Here is a 21,699-nt window from a genome sequence, read left to right as displayed (position 1 = left end):
TGTTTATCCACCACATGCAGATCAGTAGGCAATTTGATTTGTATTAACTTTGTAACTAGTTTTTAAGATTAAGGTCTTTAAAATCACAAAAAAACTTATTCTTAAAACAAAAAAATCAACTTTAGCCCGCCATTATGGAAAAAGTTAAGATGCCAGAAATAATATTTTTTTCTTTTTTCAAAGTATCCACAGCACACTTGCTATCTTATAATAATTGAAGTATAAAACTAACTTGTTCAAAAGTTATTGGCTGTTAAAAATGATGAAAAAACCCTTTTTTCTTGTAGAGTGAAATTTTATGCAAAATAGCCCACTACTTAAATAGCGTTTTCTCAAGAACCATATTAGATATTGATCTAAAATTTTCAAAACATGCTTTTAACATATATATGTACGAAATCAAAAAATTTCAATAAAATCTGAGATGGTCCATAAGGGACCTTTGCACCACTTGGCATGGAATGACCCTAATAGTAATTAAAATTTTAGTCTAAACAGTTAAATAACAATTGTAAAAGAATAGAATTCTTTGGTTCATGTTTTATTTTTAAAAAAATTTAAATAGAATTGTCACTAAATCTTTATAGCATAGAGGTATCACGGTTTAAAAAAATATTACGGTTTTTAAATTTAATTTAATTCACAATGCACAAGAAAAATGAATCAACTAAAGAAGCGCAATAAAAAATTGTTATATTTTGTTCAATATATAGACAATATATTAATATTCAAATAAATCTTGCAAAATTGCTACGTTCATTGCAAAAAATTTTAAGATGCTTGAATAAAGAAACTTGATGGTTGCGAAGCTTGTTTATCTGCCATTTTTTGCGTTGCTTGCAAATTATTGGTTCGATTGTATGTAGAATAAGCTTGAGAAAAATCTGATTATACAACTGATAAAACTGGAGAATAAAAGAATAAAGTCTGAATAAAAATTGAAAAGCAAAACCAAAACAAAAACATAATAACATATATATGTGTATATATATATATATATATATATATATATATATATATATATATATATATATATATATATATATATATATATATATATATATATACACATAAATTTTATATTTACAATAAAATCAAGTTTCTTTTTATTTTTTAAATTGTTTCAAAGACAGGAAGAAGTTTAAAAACTTATTTAAAAACCTATTTTTCAATTATTTGAAAGACTGCCTGCCCCAACCAAACAATCAGTCAATGTAGCTGCACTTCCTTGTAGCCGCAGGCTATAAGATAGTCGATGTAGCATTACTCCCAAAAGTATTGCTGCATTGACTATATATATCTGCATTGAATATAAGATTGTCGATGTAGCAGTATTTTGCACATGTTTTACAGTAAAAAAAAAAAAAAAAAAAAAAATATATATATATATATATATATATATGTATGTATATATATATATTATTGCAGGCCTTGTTAAGAACTATTACATTACACCATGTGAATTTTATCTACGAAATGGCAATTTCACCTTTGCGTTTTATGATACACAAAACCTTTTTCAATTAGATAATGTAAATAGTCTTTTGAAATAGTTTATGCGGAAAACGTTAAGGACTAATTAATTGTTGTAAAAAACATTTTCACTGCAATTATGAAATAGTTTTTATTTTGATTAAAAAAAAACAGTTAATAGTTTTTTTTCTACGATTTTGTTTTAAGAAATTTTTAATTCAGATTTTATTTTGTTATATTTAAATTAAATTTATTATTAAATATTAATAAATTTAAATTTATTTTATGAAATTTTAAAAAAATTTAAAATGCTCTGTTTTAAAATTTTTTTACTGTTTCTTCACTATGATGATAAGTTTCTTCACTATGATGAAGAAAACTTAGTAAACTTCATATAACAAATTTATAAAAAGATGTTTTTTTTAATTTTGAAATTGTTTTTTAGCAAAAGTTTTTGTCTTTATCATTAATTATTTAGACTTATCATAGAACATTGATCATAGAATAAACTTTGATTAGAAATGATTAACTAGTTTATGAGTAGTTAGTGAAAATTTTGTTAAAGCCAAAATGTTTAAAAAAATAAAAAAATTATTAATAGTTTTTATTTTTTTATTTTTCAACCACAAAAAAAAAACTGTAAATAAGTATAAAATTGAAAATATATGTTAAAGTGGCGAATAAGCGATTACAAATTGCGATGGGCCAAAGTCATTTAGCGATCAGGAAAGTATATTATTTGAAGCAATCGCGATTGCTAATTTTTATATTTTTGATGAAAGTTTTAATGAAAAAAGGTTTAATCATGTTTAAAATGATGTTGATACAAAGTAATCTAGTCAGACAAATATCTTATTGACTGATAAACTCGATGAATAGTTTGTTTAAAGTTGTTATAAGAAATAGATAATTTTATAGTTGATAAAAAATTAAGTAATTGACCGTTAAAAACTCTACCCACAAACAATTTTGCCTCATTAAAAAAAAAAAGCAACTTAATTGCGAAAAAGCAAACATAAGACAATAATGTAGTGTTATGAATGTTTAATGAAGTAAATAGTATAGTGAAATAAATAGTATAATGAAATAAATAGTATAGTTTTTTAAAATAAGGAAGTTTATATTTTTTTCAAAAACATTTAAATTTTATTGAGAATTTTTTAAATAAAAATGCTGTTTAACTTAAAGATATAAGGTCTTTAAAAGATTTTAGGTCTTTAAAAGATTTTTAAGGTGGATTTGAATTAAATTTAATTGCAATGCGGTACTTCAAAATACCCAACTGACATAATTTTTAACAATGTAAATATGAATATTGAGTAAAGTTACATTAACTTACATTACACTTTTCTGTTTTCCAACTAAATTTCATAACAAGGCCTGATAAAGGCTTTTTTCAAGCATAATGAAAAATATAATGAAATTTGTAACAAGCATAATAAAAGAAATATAACCTTACTTAGTAATATAATTTTTATTCAAATGTTTTAATGCCTTGATAAAAAGGTCAGTATCTAAATAAAATTTGCTTCCTTTTCCATATTAGGATATTCTCGATTTCTTCTTTTACATTTGAAGACATTTTCTTTTCGGTATTAATGTCCCATTATACACAACTGCCTCTATAGACCTTGCACCTAAATCTTTAACCTCAAATAGAAAAATCTTTAAATCCAAAATAAGATAATAACTATATGATATCTTAACTTTTAACTTATAATTAACTTTTGAGTATAGTTTGTTCAACTTATTTCTTCATGTTTGTTTATCAAGATCTGTTTTTCAGAGTCAGGGTCATATTAGTTCCACTCACCTGGGTAAAATCAAATCACTATTAAAAGCTATAAAAACTGAATAAATTAAAATATTTAAATTTTTTTTAGAATGCTGTTATGTTTATGAAGCACGCAAAACGTACATGTTTGACAACTGAAGATTTTAACAATGCTTTAAAAGAAATGAACACTGAAGTAAGTGTTTTTCTTATTGAAGCTGACATAGTATACAAAAAAACTTTTAATACAAAAAATAATGCAGTTTTCAAATATTGAAATTTTTAAATTAAAATTATTGTTACTATTAAAAAAATTGTTTAACTAAAGAATAAAGGCTATTTTAAAGAATATTTTGTTTAAAGATAATCTATGGACATGGAGATGCTGAAGCTCTTGTTTATAAAGCTATTCCATTTAAAGATGGCAGAGTTTGTTATATTGATGAAAAGGATAAAAATTTGCGGGATATTGCTCTAGATTCTGTATATCCTATGGTTGGTAGTGAAACCATTGTCAAAGGTATTTTATGTTAATATAATTAAGAATCTATTACTATGAAATTAATGTGTTATTATATCATTAAGTTTGTTTGCCATTTTGGTTTTAAGGCTGAGTTTTTAACTTTGCTAATAATTAGATGGTACATGAGATAACAGCAAGTCAATAGTCTTCTTGACATTTTGACTATAAATATTATTAAAAATATAGTTAGATGTTAAAGATAAACATAGATAACAGTTTTTATCTTCTGAAATAATTTATGATTAGCTAAATAATTGAGGATCTCAAACTTTGAAAACCTGTTTGCCTGAAATTGTCAAATATGGACAGGTGTATTTTGTGCTTAAACTGTCAAAATAATTTAAAAATTATTTCGGTTTAAAATATAGGTTATTTAATTAAGCATAATATTCACTATAATTCTAGTAAATAAAGGTTATATACATGACAACATTATTTTCTTTCTAATAATAGGCGGTAAGAACATTACAGTTATAGTATTTTTAATTTTATTGTTTTATCTGTTTATTGTAATTTTGTATTCGTTGTTTTTCATCATCATCATTTACATCATTACCATCATCATCATTTACATTCATTTTCTCATTATTCAATTATTATTTTTATATTATCATTGTTTATCATAATTTTATTATTATTTTGTAAGAATTGCACTGCTAAAGTAATTATTTCTGCTGGTTCACAGAGAAGGAATATCATTAAGGCTAACACTTTTTACTTTTTTAAACAGTTTTAGAAGGTTTTTTGGTAATAGTTTATGCAGTCTTTGATTGTGAGCTTTGAGTCAATTAATTTGATAAATCTAATGAAACCATCAGTTGACACTAGATTGCATGAAGTGTTTGTGCAAAAATTTTTGAAGGAATTAAAATTTTATTGGATTATGATTATTTTAATTAAAAGATTAAAAAATTATTTATTAATTATTTTCAAGATTACTTAAAAGCAATATAAGTTATTAAAAGAAAAACATCTAAAATCAATCAGCATTTAAAAAAAAAAAAAGTGAAGATGCTTTCATTAAAATAACTTATAACAGATAAAAGAAAATTAAAAAAGTAAAACTATTATTAAGAACTATTATTAAAGTATTACTAAACTATTATTAAATTATTATTAAAGTAAACAGAATAAAATTAATTAGAATTTTTTGTTCAATTTAAAAAAACTGTAGACCTTAAATGCTTATCATTTGATGGTATTTTAAAAGAAATCATTTTATGGCTTTTTGTTGTTGTTTTTCGCAGCCTAATATTTCTGACAAACATATTGAACCAGGTACTACCAGAGAGGGATATGTGGGGATCAAACTTGGTGCTTTTTGCTTATTAAAATAGTGCAAGCAGTATAATATATGTATATATATCAGCTCTCAGAATTAGGGTTGGCCTTCAGCAAATCCTACCAAACAGTCGACTTAAAAGTGTTCAAGGTCAGCCAAAAATTGCCGACCTCGTTTCTATGTTTTATGATAACCTCTTTCTATAAAATTTTTTTTGCTGACCTCTAACAGTTTAAGGTCAGCAATTTATTTTGACCTCATTTTTCCTGATTCCGAGGGTTTATATATATATATACACACACACATATACTAGCTTGGACAGGAATGGCATGCGATAGGGCGCTATTTCTGACCTCGCAAATTTTTTTTTTTGTTGTTGACAACTTGACCACGACTGTTTAGATGTTTTGATGATTTAACCCTTTGAGATAAAATTCAAACGCTATTCAGAAAAATTCAACTAAAAAAAAAATTGGCAAAAAACATAAGAAAAAAGCAAACCAGAAAACAACTTTTTTTTGAACTTTATTTTTTTGTAGGTTATATAAGATTAAAAGTTCACTTCAATCTCTCTAGATGTTCGTCTTTTAGAAATTACTTTCTCTGGCAAATAACCTCCGGCTAAACTTTCCACTATAGCCATCATAAAATCTATTCTTGACATTTGCTTATGTTCATCTGTATTGAGCTTATACAATAAATAGCATTTAAAATTGCCCTACCAAATATAGAAAAAACAACTTTAGTTGTCCCCTTTATTGTTTTACGCTCAGACAAGTACACATAGAGCTGTGCATCACCCAAATCTACACCACCCATGGTTTTATTTTAAAAGGCAACAATATTTGGTTTTATAACTATATTTCCTCTTCTGTTATGCATTTCAGTAAAACCTGCTTTGGCAACAGTTGATAGTAATATAGGCCTTATTTACCATCTTGGTATGCCACACACAACAAAGGACCTTTTCTATATTGGCAAACCTCCTTGTTTTTTAATTTTGATTTAATGGAGATTTCTGGTAGACCTTTCCTGTTGACTCTCACTGTGCCTGTTGCAATGGTCTGTTGAGCATATAGAACTAATAACAGTTGAGGAGAAGTAAAATAATTGTCATAACTAAGTGATGACCTTGATGTAGGAAATTAGTTAGGCGCAAAAGACGAAAAACTAAGCTATAAGTCATACCATCTGCAATGGCTGCTACATCTGGGTCTTTCCTCCCTTGTAAATTTTGAATTGGCACAAATAACCATTGGTACTGTCTGAAAAACACCATAACTTAATCCCAAATCTAGAATGACATTTGTTTGGCATATATTGATGCAGATGTGGTGTCTTTCCTTTGTAGCCAACCATACTCTTATCTAAAGAAATGTTTTTTTTTTGATAATAATAATAAAGAAATTTGTTGTTAAAATTTTCAACTATATACATACATACATATATAGGAAATATGTATATTTACAGCCAGGGGCTATTTTTTTTTTTTTTAAATATCTTCGCTTTCCAACAAGGCTGCAAGCAGCTACTAATTAAAGTTGGAATTTTTTTTTTTTTTTTTTTTTTTTTTAGATTATCCACCTCCCCAAGGCCCGAGGGGGGCCACTACAGTCGAAGAGGCTGCTCTTTTTTTTTTTTTTTGTGCTTTTTTTTTATTTTTTTTTAGTTGTTATTCGTGGTGCAACCCTCTCTCAACTCTTTAACTCCGAAACATGAACCTTGCCAAGCAAGGCCGCTGCGCGGAGAAACTAAGTTGAGCGCGGTACTTCCAGAGACGTGGTGGCAGTCGAACTCCAAACCTCTCGCTTACAAAGCGAGCGCTCTTACCACTACCGCTACAGTTACTGAAAGAGAAAAGATGAAGATTGTAGAGCAAGATAACGATTGATGGAACACTTAAAGGATTGCAAATTATATGAATCAGGAAAACAACGCTCTTACCACTACACCACTACAGTTACTGAAAGAGAAAAGATAAAGATTGTAGAGCAAGATAACGATTGACAGAACACTTAAAGGATTGCAATTTATATGAATCAGGAAAACAAGATGAAGGGTGCGAATTCCAAAGAGCCAATGTTCGAGGAAAAAACTAGCCGAATAAGCATTTTTGGAGCACTTAGGAACAGCCACAGAAAAAGGATGAGACTTAATTAAATGACAAGTAACACGAGAATACATTTTTGTAGATGGCACAAGAGACGCTAGCTCTTTAGAGCAGTGCCCATTATAGTATTTGTAGAAAAGAGAAAGAAAAGCAACATTACGGCGATGTGATAATGGTTGGAGGTTGGCTGCAAGAGCAGGTCCAACTATGTTTACAATGCGTTTTTGCACCTTGTCTAAAAGAGAAAGGGCATCGTTAGAAGATCTGCCCCAGATATGGCAACAGTATTCCATACAAGGTCGGGTTTGAGATTTATAGAGATAGAGAATAGAATCCGAAATAAGAAAGTGACGAGCTCGATAAAGAGATGCAACCTTAGCAGATGCTAATTTTGCAACTGATTTGATATATGGTTTCCAAGAAAGATTAGAAGTAAGAGTTAATCCTAGAAGATAAAGATTAGATGACTAAAGAAGAAGATTTAAATTATTGCGATAACAATTGGCTGAAAAAAATTGAGTTTTATCTGTATTGAAGTTCACCAGCCACTGTCAGCCCCATGCTGTAGCAAAAGTGAGATCCTTTTTAAACTCAAATGCCCCCTCAGAGGGTGTTGGTTTCGTATCACGACAACAATAAATGGTAGTATCATCAGCAAACAATGTCACCTTAGATGTGAGGATATCTGGAAGATCGTTGATGTAAATTAAAAAGAGTATAGGGCCAAGGATAGAACCTTGAGGAACCCCTGAAGTTACAGAATAAGAAGAAGAGTGCTGTCCATCAAGGACAACTTTTATGCTATGATTGGAAAGGAAGGATTCAATAATCTTAAAGATGTTGCCAGACACACCATAAGAAGAAAGCTTATGGAGAAGACCAGCATGCCAAACTTTATCAAAAGCTTTTGAAATGTCAAGAGCGACGGCCTTAACCTCTCCACCTTTATCTAATGCACGATAAAACTTATCAGTTATTACTGTTAGCAAATCAGCTGTAGAACGAGAAGATCGAAATCCATATTAATGGTCAGAAAGTTATTAGCTTCAAGATGAGAGATTAAGTGTTTGTTAATTAAAGATTCAAAAACCTTGCTTATGATAGGAGGAAGACTAATGGGAGGGTAGTTAGATGAATCAGATCGCTTTCCAGAATTTTTTTAAGATAGGGATAACGGATGCCGCTTTCCAGCAGGCTGGAAAACAAAACTCTGATAAGCACTTATTAAATAATTTTGAGAGTATAGACGACAGCTCCGGAGAACACTTCTGCAAGACAATAACAGGTATGTTGTCCAGGCCACAAGCTGTAGAAGAGTCTAGGCAGGATATCACTTTAGATACAGAAGCTGGAGTGATACGAATGTCAAGCAATAGATCAACCTGTTTGTTGGCAATATCAGGTAGAACGCAATTAGTGGAATCAAGAGATGATATTGATGAAAAGTTTTTAGCAAACAGTTCGGCTTTGTCTTTAGGTGAGGTGACAAAGTTTGAACCATACCAGAGAGGTGGAATTAAAGATTTGCCCTTATTATTGATACTATTAAAGATTCTCCAGAAGTCACGAGAGCCTAATGTTTGAGATGAAATGCGAGATTTCATGACCTGAGAATAGCGGGCTTTGGCGTTAGACAAAACCTTTTAACAATGGTTTCTAGCAGTAATGAACAGACGTCTGTTTTCTGGAGAATTGTTTTGCTGATAAATATGGAAGTAACGGTTTCGATTGGCAATCGCAGCAGCACAGCGTGAGGAAAACCATGGAGGAGAGTGAGGCTTGACCTGGAATCGTGGAGAGGGAATAAAAGATTCCATGCCAGCCTGAATCCACGAAGTTATGTAAGAAGCACATTTGTCGACAGGAAGTTGAAAGATTTCTACCCAAGGGCCATCACGAAGAAAATCACGGAAAGAATCCCAGTCAGCTTTACTGTAGTTGTAAGAGGTTCGATAATAGGGGTATTCAGGTGATGAAGAAGAATGAGATATTAGTTTTAAAGAGATCAAACTGTGATCAAAACTGTGACAGCTGAACTCAAATTAGTCTCACAAAGAGCAAGTAGGTCTGGTGAACTTTGCAAGAGATAAGACTCAACAGAAGAAAAGTTACTTCAAAGACCACGAATATTAGTGAATAATAGGTTTAGAGAACTTAGTGATGATGATGGTTTTTTGTGTTTTATAGTTTTTGGTACTTTATTCATTTTAAAATTAGATTGAAGAACTTGACTCAAAACATAGATAGTACTCAGTACACTGTTTTATAGCCCAAGCAATTGCCTCATTACTATTAATAAACCCTAAGCCGTAACAAAGGGCTCCAAATGTGGCCTCCGCAGTGCACACCAAAAGTACAAACAGGGACACTATCCATGCGCCACATGGCACTATTAATACTTTGATATTTTTCAGCTGTTGATGGAATCAGCCTCTCTGTGAGCTACCACAGAGTTCGGGAAACCTGACTACCAGTTGGCCTCAGAACCATAAAACTGAGTTTTAGAGCTGTACCCTCATTAGGAGATAATAAAATGAGTTGTCTAGTCATAAAACCAGAGACACAAGGAAAAACCCATGCATTGAGTCAAGAAGATCCAGCATTTAACATCCTAAACTGGAAACAATGTTTTAAAAATACATCTGCGCCAGCCTAATAGATGAAGAAGCGGCGCGAAGCTGGTCAACAGATAGAATCTGATTACCCCTGAAGTCTTTGCCTAGGAGGCCTTCTACAAGACAGTAGCCGGATACAATTTAACATCTGCCCAAGATGAGTATTTTTATCTAGACACCATCTCTTGCCTTTACTCAACCAAGAGCCCCAAGGCAGGGGGTGTTTTAAGTCGGAGTTGGCATCTCCTAGCCTTTGCCTAAAAAGGCATATCCTACAAGGCGCCAGGATATGAATCAGATTGTACTGGGTTACATGTTACCAGTAGCAGGATAACATGACCTGACAAAAATTTGAGCCCCACCCAAATTAAAACTTAAGGACCTTTACTTTTTTTCCTGCGACAAACTTCCTTTACTTGAAAACGGATTGCTTTCTTTGTCATAATTAAATAACATGTTTTTGTTTTGCTTTGTTCTTGATTACAATATTTTTAACAATAATTATTTAACTTTAAAAATAAAATAAAATGAGCAATACACATTTTATAGAATAAGTTTTATTAAATATATCTTGCTTGATTAAATAAGTATTTCAAGAATATATGTAAACTGATGAAAAGTTTAGCAAATAAGGGGTCGTCCATAATGTATGTACGCCTGAATTTTGACCCTTCTACCCCTCCCCTTTCCACATATTGCTGTAGTTTTTTTAAGTACCCTCCATCTCCCTAAAATTATCTATGCTCTTAACCTACCTACCCAACATTTTATGATAATTTTTTTACATTAGTATCTCCGTACTTTTATAATTGACACCCTGCCCTCTATCTCATATACGCTCTTTGCAGACCCCCTCTCCCCCACCCAAGCGTATGTACTTTATGAACAATCCCTAAATGCTGTTAATTAAACTTTTATAAGGTAAAAAATACTAAATAATTTTTTTAACAGAACCTTAATACAGATAATAATAGTTTAATTACAATAAATATAACACAAAATATTTAATTTAAATATATTTATACTTTAAATGATTTTTAATGTGGTTTTAGATTAAATTTAATTAGTATGGGGTACTTTAAAATACGCAACTGTTATAATTTAAATTTAATATTGTATTATATTATAAATATGTATATTGAGTAAAGTTACATTTAGTTGCATTATGCTTTTCAGTTATGCAACGAAATTTCATAACAAGGACTGTGATATTTTCTTAGTTTCTAATATTTTGTAAAACATTTTAATTCTTTTTATTTGTTTTTTTTTTCCTTTTGATTCTATTTCTCTTTTCTTTATGTTTTTCACCTCCCAAGACCGAGAGGGCCACTACAGTTGAGGAACCTAATTTATTGTGGTTACAACCCCCTTTCATCTCATTAACTTCGAAACACGAACCTTGGCGAGCGGAGTCACTGTGCAAAAAAGTAAGTTGAGCGTGGTACTACCAGGGACATGGTGGGGTTGGAATTCAGAGCTTCTTGCCTATGAAGTGAGCACTCTGTCCCACTTACCGTATTTTTCATTTACAGTTTTGAATAAGTTCAATTAGAGGAGTGGAAAATATAAACTTAAGCTATATATATATATATATATATATATATATATTTATATATATATATATATATATATATATATATATGTACATATATATATATATATATATGTATATATATATATATTTATATATATATATATATGTATATATATATATATATATATATATATATATATGTATGTATTTTAGGAAATTGGTTAGCATTAGAAGGAAAGATTTACAGTGCAGGTTTTTTTTGTTTCTGGATTTTTCTAATTTCTAATTTTTCTTATAATAAGAGCTAATAATAGTTAAGAAAACTTGACTAATTATGTATTATTATTGACTAGAATAATTATGTAGAGTTGTTAATATAAAGTTTAATTTCAGATAAAACAAAAGAAGATGTCAATATTGATCTTAATGAGGTAAGAACGCGGTTATGCTATTTTAAATGCTTTTAATAATAAATATTTTTTATATTATAATCAATAGGGTTCATGTTTAAGCTAGAAAACCCATTAACCCTTTTTGAAATACTAAGAAATTTGTTTTAGAATGTTTTTTAAATTTTTTTTGAATAATTCAAAGATTAAAAGCTACTTTCATTTCAAGTAAAACTTTGTTTTTTAGTTTTTGCACCAGTTGATTGTTGCCATACACTGTACTCTATAAGCAAATTACTAATTTAATGGTTAAAAAATTATAAATTAGTATCATCAGTAGATGTTTGTAAAATTATTGTATACAAAGTAAAAAACAGTTGCAGTTTCAGATTTGGCTCTTGTATGCATGCTACCATATATTTCAAATGTTTTTTTTAAATCAAACAGTTGTCATTGTATTATATGAACTGTTTTCCTAAAGTTAACAATATTTAAGAGGCATAAGGAGTAATACAAACTAAGTTCATTAACATTACAATAAATAATATACAAATATTCATCGAACTTCAAATCATGCTATCCTATAAGATTGAAACTAAATGGCCACCCTGTGAGATTTGAGAGTGACCCCCTGTTAAAATATCAGTAGTCTTGCAAGAGTAATATACAGATTCAAGGATTTATAAATAGTTTATGATGGTGTAAAGATTGTATACACATGTTGTTGAAATGATGTTTTATAATGACAACATTAAGTCTATTTCAGCATAAAACCTTATGTAGGTCATGAGACATTGTTATTTAAAGTTTCTAATTTTTCTGGAGAAAAAAAAATATTCAATGGCAAGAACATGTTTTTTGTTCATTGTTTTATTTATTTTTTTAATCATATACAATGCTGGTCTTTCTTTTGTAGCACATTGACATAAAATTCTTGTAATGTTACATTTTATTAATAATGACTTAGTTAAATGGTTAATTAAATTTTGGAATTGATTAACTAAATTTTATAATAATAAAAAACCAAAAAAATTATGTATCTTATTCTTTAGAAATTTAATACGATACAACTCTTATTCTTTAGAAATTTAATAACTCAGTAAGTAACTATGAAGTCAATCATGTTGCTAACTTGCTAATAATACCAAGTACAACTAATAATAATTGCTGCACTTAAAGATGATTAAGACAATTGTTCATAATATCATTCAGTGCATCAAGTCAACGGATGACATCTATCCAGAAAAATCCTGTGAAAGACCAAAGATTACTATTCAAAAAACTGAAGATAATGCACTGTTTAGCTGTTAAGGTCATTTTAAACTCGCAAATTCTCACTCAACTCCTAGTGTGAATGTTAGTACTCGCACAGTTTGAAGGCGCTTTGCCAAGGGCTCTAATCTTGACAATTGACAAATCAAAGGTTGAATTAAATGGTTGCAAATTGTTATTGTCTGATGTGGATTCGTATTGATGTTCACTGAATTTTACTATTTTTAAGGACGAGCATATAAAATTAAAAAATTCAATCAAAAAAGAATGGAATGCCATTAATTAAACTATTATTTAATATTAAATTTTAGAAGCGAATATTTTTGATCGTAATTATTAAAATGAAGTTATGCTATTAAATATTTAAAGTTATAATTCCCCCATTGTTAAAAAAATTTATCAAAACTTCAAAATTGTTTTAAGCAAGGAAAAAAAAGCATCTGATTAAAAATTTTTTTAGCAATAAATATAAATATTGTTAAAATGTCTCAACGTGTCATGTTTTCAGACAAAGTGCAAGTAAAGCAGTTTGCAGCACACACAGTCAGTTTGAACCACCAAACTTGCACTTTAATCCTTTATGTGATGCACTTTCCTTTTAAGCAATATCCAACTAATATGATTTGGAGTGCAATCATTACCAACGTTTGTGCTGGTTTGTCTTAATAACAAGGTGAGACAACAAGATGAGACTTTGTTTTGCAAATTATTTCGAAATTTTGAAGAAAATTGTCTTCTTTTTTTTTTTGAATTTGTCCAAAAATTGTCCTTTTATACTTTCTTGTTAAATCTTCCTGTTTTTAAACTTGTTTCACATCTTGAACTTTATATTTCTCCAGATTTGAAATCACCAAATGTAAGAGCATTAACAAATAGATAAAAGAGTTGCTACAACATATTACCAGGCAACCAAAAAAATTTTAATGTTAAGAAATAGCGGCAAAAAAAAAAGGGTTTAATTTGGTTTTAAAAAATAGGATTATCTTTCCCAGAAAATTTCATCTTCAGCTTTTTTTGTCTTCATTTTCAATTTCATCATAGGCATCTTTCAGCAGTTTTCTTTTTTCATATCTAGACACAAGATCATATTTAGAAATCTTTTTATTTGAAATTCAAAGAAGTGTATTACCTTGTTTTCCAAAACCTCTCTATTTTAAAATTGCTGATTCTGTTATCCAAGACCAAAAACAGGTAGTAGTCACCTAGGTCTGGTGAGTATGGAGGTTGAGGTAGAACTTTCCAAAGTAGTTGTTAAAGAGTTTCCTGTGTGGTGCTTGCTATGTGTGGTTTTGCATTGTTCTGATAGAAGACAACATCTTTTCTGTTTGGTAAAACAGGCTGTTTTTGACTTATCACAACTGAAACTCTGTTTAGCTGTGCTGAGTAGATTTCAGCAGTAATGGATTGAATCTTATCAGCTATAGTACCTTCCCCAAAAAACTGCTCATATATTACAGCAAGTTTGAATTCATAAAGTAAACAAGCAAGAGTTATTGCGTATGACATGGCCATACTCTTCTTAAAATTTTACACTCTAATTCAAAGTTATCAAACTTATCAAGTTCACTGATGTTATTCTTTGAAATTCAACCAAAGGTTTAAAACATTCCAATAAAGCTCTTATGGTTTTTATTCATTATTTTTTTCTATGAATTATATTCAGTTAACAAGATGTAGTGGAGGGGTAATTTTGTATATAAGTTAAAGCTTGAATATGTGTTTTGGTAGTATAATGCTAAAATCTTCTCAAATTCTTTAATTAATGCTTATTTGAGATGTTCGAATCTTCCAGGAACTTTTCAAATTATTACCAAGAATAAAATAAAAACTTTCATGCTATCTAATTTGAAATCCTTTATAATTCCCAAGAAAAATCAAAAAGTTATTTTTATCAGTTTGTTGAAAACTACAACACTATAAAATGTGTATTTGGTCATCTTGAAGCATAATGGAAAGTTTTTTTACTAAAAAAAAAAATGATTTAAAATTAAAACAAATTCAAGCAATAATTCATCCTTGTTTTATGTTATGCAATTTTTGTAAAAACCACAATATCTATATTGGTGAATAATTAGTTATAATATATGTTCAGATTATAAATGAAAATGAAAGAAATTTTAGAAATTTACCAGACTAATTTTTTCTTGTTTTTATGGCTAAGGCAAAGTTATTCGCAAAGCATTAATAAAGTACATTCATAAAATTATTGTCAAAAGCAAATTGTTGAAAGAGAATAAAATGAAATATTTAAAAACTTTATTCATTCTTTAAATAAATAAAGAAATGTGTATGTTTTTGTTCTAGTTTTATTGTGGTTTTTTTGTTTCCAAATTCATTACCAAAATTTTTATCATGAAATTCTCACAACTATGTTTTGTAAATAGTTTTAAAAGGATTTTAAATTACTAAAAGATGCATTAATGATTTTATATTTCTGTTAGGATAAATTTTTTCATTAGCAAAAAGTTAATAAACGGTCACTGTTTATATCCATCTACATTTGAATTTTTATGGTTGTTGTTTTTCTGATGCCATGTAGGCTGAAAACTTCTGTTGCTTTAGTAACAAAAAATGCTTTGGCATAAGAAATTAATTAGTAGGTCTTTGAAATTGGGTGTTTATTTATTGTCATTTATTATCAGTGTTTACTTATGTCACTAATTAATTTAAATATTCTTTTAACACAGTTAGAGAAAGGTTTATTTTATATAAAGATGCTTTTTTTTACTCTCAATAAGTTTATCTCTTTGCTGCAGAAAGATTTTATATAAAGATGCTTTCTTTTATTGTCAATAAGCAAATACTTTTACTTTGTTTTAATGCATTTTCATTATATCCATTATGTCCAAAATTTCCTCCTGATAACGAATTATATTTTAAGTCTAATTTACAATTAATTTTTTCTCACATGAAATACCAAATGGTAATGGCTCACTATTTTGTGTAGGTTTGATGAGGTTCCAACTGATATGTGAGTAGGTTTGAGTAAATTGATGTCAAAAATTGATATGTTCCTACCATAAAAGTTTATTAGTATCAATTGATAATATTTTTCACCCATGATAACATAAGCATTTGCCTCAAGTATCACTATTTGTAACCAGGGTTGCTTTGATTTAAATCAATTGATTTAAATCGATTTAAATCTTGATTTAAATCAGAGGAATAAAAGTCATGATTTAAATTGAGTTTTTTGATTTTAATTATTTTTAATTATTATTTATTGATTAATCAAATTAAAGTAAATTGCACTAGCTAAATACAACTACTGCATAAACTAGTATTAGTTATAATAGTCAGATAATGCATTATAAAATATATAGTAGTTATATAAATCATTAAATTTTTAAATTTATTGAAAGATTTTTATCCATATAAGTAAATTTTTTTTTCTTGTTTTAACTTATTAACTAATTACATTAATTTCTGTTTTTGTTACTATTTACATAATAAATATAAATATATTCCTTTTATATAAAAGTATATTCAAATTTTTTTAAATACAGTTAATTTAAATTATTACAGTTAATTATAATTGCTAGTTATTTTTTAGTTGAAAATAAAAATAATATAACTAGAAATAGAAATGTCTGTTGCCGGTATAAAAAGAGATGCAGTTTGGACATGGTTTAAAGAAATACCTGCAAACTTTGGAAAAAAGGGTAATAAAGCTAAATGCAAAAGCTGTGGTTTTCAAATGCATGGTTTGGTTGCTCAAATGAGAAGCCACAAAAGTGCTGGTAAATGTAATTTTCTGATAGATGTTCAAGATGATGAAATTATTATTTATCAAGACACCTTAGAAAATATCAACCAGACACCTGAAGAACCACAAACTAGTCAATGTTCTATTAAGAAAATTGAATCTAGTCAATCTGCTGTAGATAAAACAAGTTTTTTGTGTTCAAATAATCAGGCAGTGACAAGATCAAACAGTGGCAAGACAGTGACAACTAAATTGGATTCACACCTTACTAAAACCACTAAATCTGAAAATGAAGCTATTGATGAGCAGATAGCAAGAATGATTTATGCTACTAATTTCCAAACATCAAGATTGTTCAAGTTGTTAAATATTTTAGAAACAACCATTTTACTGCTGCTACATACAAAGCAAAGAGGGGCTGCAACTTATAATGCCCCAAGATGTCAGATGGAACATATTGGCTGATTGTCTTCTATCCTATCTAAAACACTAGCCGATTCTGTTAATAGTATGTGAAGAAAACAGAACAATAATTAAAAAGAATATTACAAATATTGTAAATAACCTTGGTGTAAAGCGAAGTGCAGAAGAACTGTTACAAATGCTTAAACCAATTGCTGTTGCATTAGACCTGATGCAGCAGGATAGTAGTACTATTGGTGACAGTGTAGTGATATGGAAAAATCTTCAGATTCAGAAATTAAGTCCTAAGCTTAGCCAAGATGCTAAGAAGAGTTTATTTAAAAGAATACAACAGACAATAACCCCAGCTCATTTCTTGGCTAATATTGTTAATCCTAAATACAGTGGTAAAGAATTAACTGATAAAGAAATAGAGATTGGAATGGACTTTGCAGCTTCAAAGAATCCAGATTTTTTTCCACTTTTGGTTAACTTTAAAGCAGAAGCAGCACCATTTCAAAAGTTTATGTTCCGTGATAACATTGTTCAAACTATTAAGCCATGTGTTGGTGGAAATCTCATAACGATCATGTGAATCAGGAATTACTAAAAGTTGTTGAACAGTTACTTACTGCTGTTGCTTCATCTGCAGGAGTTGAAAGAATATTTTCATTATTTGGTCTTGTCCATTCAAATATTAGAAATAGATTCGGAATTGAAAAAGCAGGCAAAAAGGTTTTCCTATTCAAACTATTTAATCAAATAGCATTTGAATCAATGAATTTAATTGATTGAATCTTTGAAAATTTGTAAATAATCAACATTAAAAAAGATTTTTCAATGTTTTAAATTAATTTAGTTATGATTTCATTATATTTTTAAAAACGAAGTGATTAAAAGTTTATATTTTTAAAATGTAATTTAAATCAAAAAAATCTGATTCAAATAAAAAAAAACGTGATTTTTATCAACCCTGTTTTCAATGAAAAGTAAAAAATGTTTTACTCTTCATTGAAAAACAAATAAATATTCCCAACATGCAGTAAGAACAATAGTGAAATAGTCATATCTTCACTAATGACAAGGTTCTAACTGCAGTTATAACAGTAGTTAAAAACATTTTAACTAGTTTAAAATTTAGTAACTAAAACAATAGTATAATAAACAGTAATTGTCATATTATCTAACAAGATTCGACCATTATGTTATATTTTATAACCATTACATTATGGCTTAAAAGCTTAAAAGTTTTTCATCACATCCTCTCATTTTATAGGTGAAAAACCACTGGTTAATAATCTTGGTCCTGGAGAGACACAAAAGAAAACACAGCCTTAAATTGTGCAAGTTTAAATCTTTGGTTTAACATTTAAAACTCTATACCGTTAAAATTTCAGTTCATTATGTAATGAACATGGAGTATGATCATAACCTTTTTGCATCATTGGAGTTCATCCAAACGTAAAATAATTTCAGCACAATTTCCGATAAATGCTATTTAGTCCATCACTGTAAAATACATCATTGCTAGTAAAAAATATGAACAAAATTACAAAAAACAAGCAACATTACAAATATAAAACCTATTTAATCCTGAAAATGTGAAAATAAAAAATGCAAAAAAACCAGGACCAGTTATTTGCCCACAAGTTTTTACTCTAATTCAGGAATTGAATAGTCATAATTCAAATTCTGTTTGAATAGAAATTTTGTTTATCGCAATATTTTAATTTTTCTCAGTTTTTTTTGCCTTTTTTATTGTAATTACTTGTTAATGCTATTTTACTTAATGCTGTAATTTTTTTAAGTATTAAAGAAGGTCATTTTAATAAAGTATTTTGAATAAGTGTTTTGCAAATGTAAATTTTGGTTGTGTATGGAAATTGTCGAGCAGCAGAGTTTCAAGAAATATTCCATTTATTGTACAGAAAACCATCATGTGTTTATAGAAGTATCCGTTTAAATACGGAAATATCTGTTTAAATACAGAAATATCTGTTATTTCTAATAATGGAGAATCTTCTTTATTTCAACGCCTAATGGAATATTTTGTAAAATTATGGAAACATTCTGGAAACTCTGCTGCTGGACAATTGGTTTTATATTTGTAATGTTACTTGTTTATATTCGTAATTTTGATTATATGTTATATTATACTTGTAATAATGTATCTTACAGTGATGGACTAATTAGCATTAATCAGAAATTGTGTGGAAATAATTATTTTACCCATGAATGAACTCCAATGTTGCAAAAACGTTATGATTGTACTCTATGTACATTACATAATGAACTGCAAATAGAAACACAACAGCTGAGAGAGCATCAGTGAATGGATATGAAACTTTTTTTTTGATCAATACATAAAAATGTTTTGATTCAAAACAAGTGCCTTTCAACAACAACAAAAATAAATTTAAAATTATATGATAGCTATTTGTTATACTTTAAATAATGTGCCCATACGTTTTATAATGTGCCCAGACTATAATATTGTGTTGTGGCTAACGTCTGATAAATAATAAAGAAGTTAAATTCATAATCATTGTAAACAAACATTTTTTTTTGAATAAAAACTCACATTAACTGATAATATAATATGTTAAGCTTTATCTCCTAAATAAGCTATAATTAGAGATAGCCATGCCCAAAAAAGCGCTCGCTGAAGGCCTCCAGGTGCAGCGCTAGTGTAGGTCTCAGGCTCCCTGAAATGTCATTGGTGATTGCAGTGCATTCCAGAGGAGGGGATCACCATTTATTCACTACTTAGTTCTAATTGGTTATAATGGCACCAACATTTTTTTACCTTTTACACCCATGATTTTTAGCTCTTGCTTAGGTTTATATTATATATTTGTAATATTAACAATATTCATAAATTCTGTTGTGGCACAGGTAATTATTAGTTTTTTATTTATTGTCTAGTGTTTAGATCATAAATTGTTCTACATTTATAAACTATGTTTCTTTGATACACACATACAGTTAACAATAATAATGCTAGGTTTTAGGTGGTTAAAATTAAAAGCAAAAAATTTTGAGTTTTAGCTGGAGCTTTTTAATTATAATAACTGTATTTAATATTTTAAGGACTTAATAATAACTGTATTTAATATTTTAAAATTTATTCTGCTATATATAGAAATAAAAAACTCAACTACTTAAGTTGTTAATTTTGTATATTGACCCATAAAAATCAACATTTTAGACCTGCGAATGAGTTTTTAGGCTTTTTAGGTTTACCATTATGGATAAAATGTAAAATTAAAAGTTTCATCAATTTTAACATCAGAACTTTATATACAAAAGTGACTTTTTCCACTCATTCATTTGCATGTTAGACCTTGTTTGTATTCTTATTTATTTACTTCTTGATTACTTGTTTACTTATACAAACATAAAATGCAAATACAAAAAAAGAGTTGTTTATGATTAAAAAAAATTTTCTTTTTAAAATATTTCAAAGTATGATTGAAACATGTTTTTGCAATTGAAGTTTTTATTTTTTTGAAAAATTACAAGTTCAAACGACAAAACAGTTTCCTTATAATCGCAAATAGGTTTTATGCTGAAATTTTTTGTTAAATTAAATAGTCAAATTTTTCTCAATAATATAAATTGACTTACCAAGTTTTATGTCTGTTTTATTTTAAGTATGTGGTGGTTTGTGTTAAAACATTAAAATTTGAGTCCATTTGGCATAAAATGACTCCGAAAAAAAAAACAATACTAAATACAACAAATGCAAAAACAATATAAGCAATACAAAGAGGATAAAATAAAAAATATAAAAATAAACAAAATGTGTTTTTAGGTAACAATAAAGATTAATTGTGCATTTATTTATGGATTGTTAGTATTTATTTATTTCCATAATAAATCTTATAATTTTCTATAATTTATTTTTACAGCCAATTTCTTCGTATTTTTCAAATATAACACATGCTTTGTTGAGCCACAGTAAACACCTGAGAAAGGTAAGTCATTACTCATTCAAATTTCAAATTGAGTTTTTGTGATCTTTTTGTGATCAACTTTGACATCAGAAATTTATATTTAAGAGTGTCTTCAATGAGTTTAACATTTTATATGATTCTTCAAGCAACCTTTTCCACTCATTTAATCGCACACTAGACCTTGTTTGTTTTTGCCTGACTTAGATTGGTGCCACTACTAATATATAAATATATATGTATATATATATATATATATATATATATATATATATATATATATATATATATATATATATATATATATATATATATATATATATATGTATATGTACATATGTATATATATATATATATATATATATATATATATATATATATATATATATATATATATATATATATATATATATATATATATACATATTCAGTGCTTTTTTTCTAGGAAAAAAGGTGGCGGAACTCTACCTTTTTTATATATTAAAAATGAAGCAATAGACCTAATATATAAACAACAGTATTTCAAATTGAACAAGAGACATTTACTTTAGACAATTATAACTCACAATTTTATCAAGGATTATCTTGTTAAGGAGACTACATGTATATAGATAGTTGTAAAAAAGGAGCCGAGAAGCATCAAATTCTTGGCTATCGCTTATTAAA

The 21,699-nt window shown here is 28.1% G+C and overlaps 1 protein-coding gene across 1 annotated transcript in view; it reads left to right on the top strand.

Moving 5' to 3' along the window:
- Positions 1-21,699, top strand: part of LOC101237825 (TAF6-like RNA polymerase II p300/CBP-associated factor-associated factor 65 kDa subunit 6L) — a 54,186-nt gene that overhangs the window by 14,605 nt on the left and 17,882 nt on the right. The window contains exons 2-6 of the mRNA XM_065806187.1: positions 3,357-3,443; positions 3,611-3,767; positions 11,525-11,563; positions 11,705-11,742; positions 20,992-21,057. Coding sequence (XP_065662259.1) covers positions 3,357-3,443; positions 3,611-3,767; positions 11,525-11,563; positions 11,705-11,742; positions 20,992-21,057 — 387 coding nt within the window. The remainder of the gene's footprint in view (positions 1-3,356; positions 3,444-3,610; positions 3,768-11,524; positions 11,564-11,704; positions 11,743-20,991; positions 21,058-21,699) is intronic.

Source organism: Hydra vulgaris, chromosome 09 (genome assembly GCF_038396675.1).
Source record: "Hydra vulgaris chromosome 09, alternate assembly HydraT2T_AEP".
Lineage (NCBI taxonomy): Eukaryota > Metazoa > Cnidaria > Hydrozoa > Anthoathecata > Hydridae > Hydra > Hydra vulgaris.
Note: the sequence above shows the minus strand (reverse complement) of the source record. Positions and strands in the feature narration are given on the sequence as shown.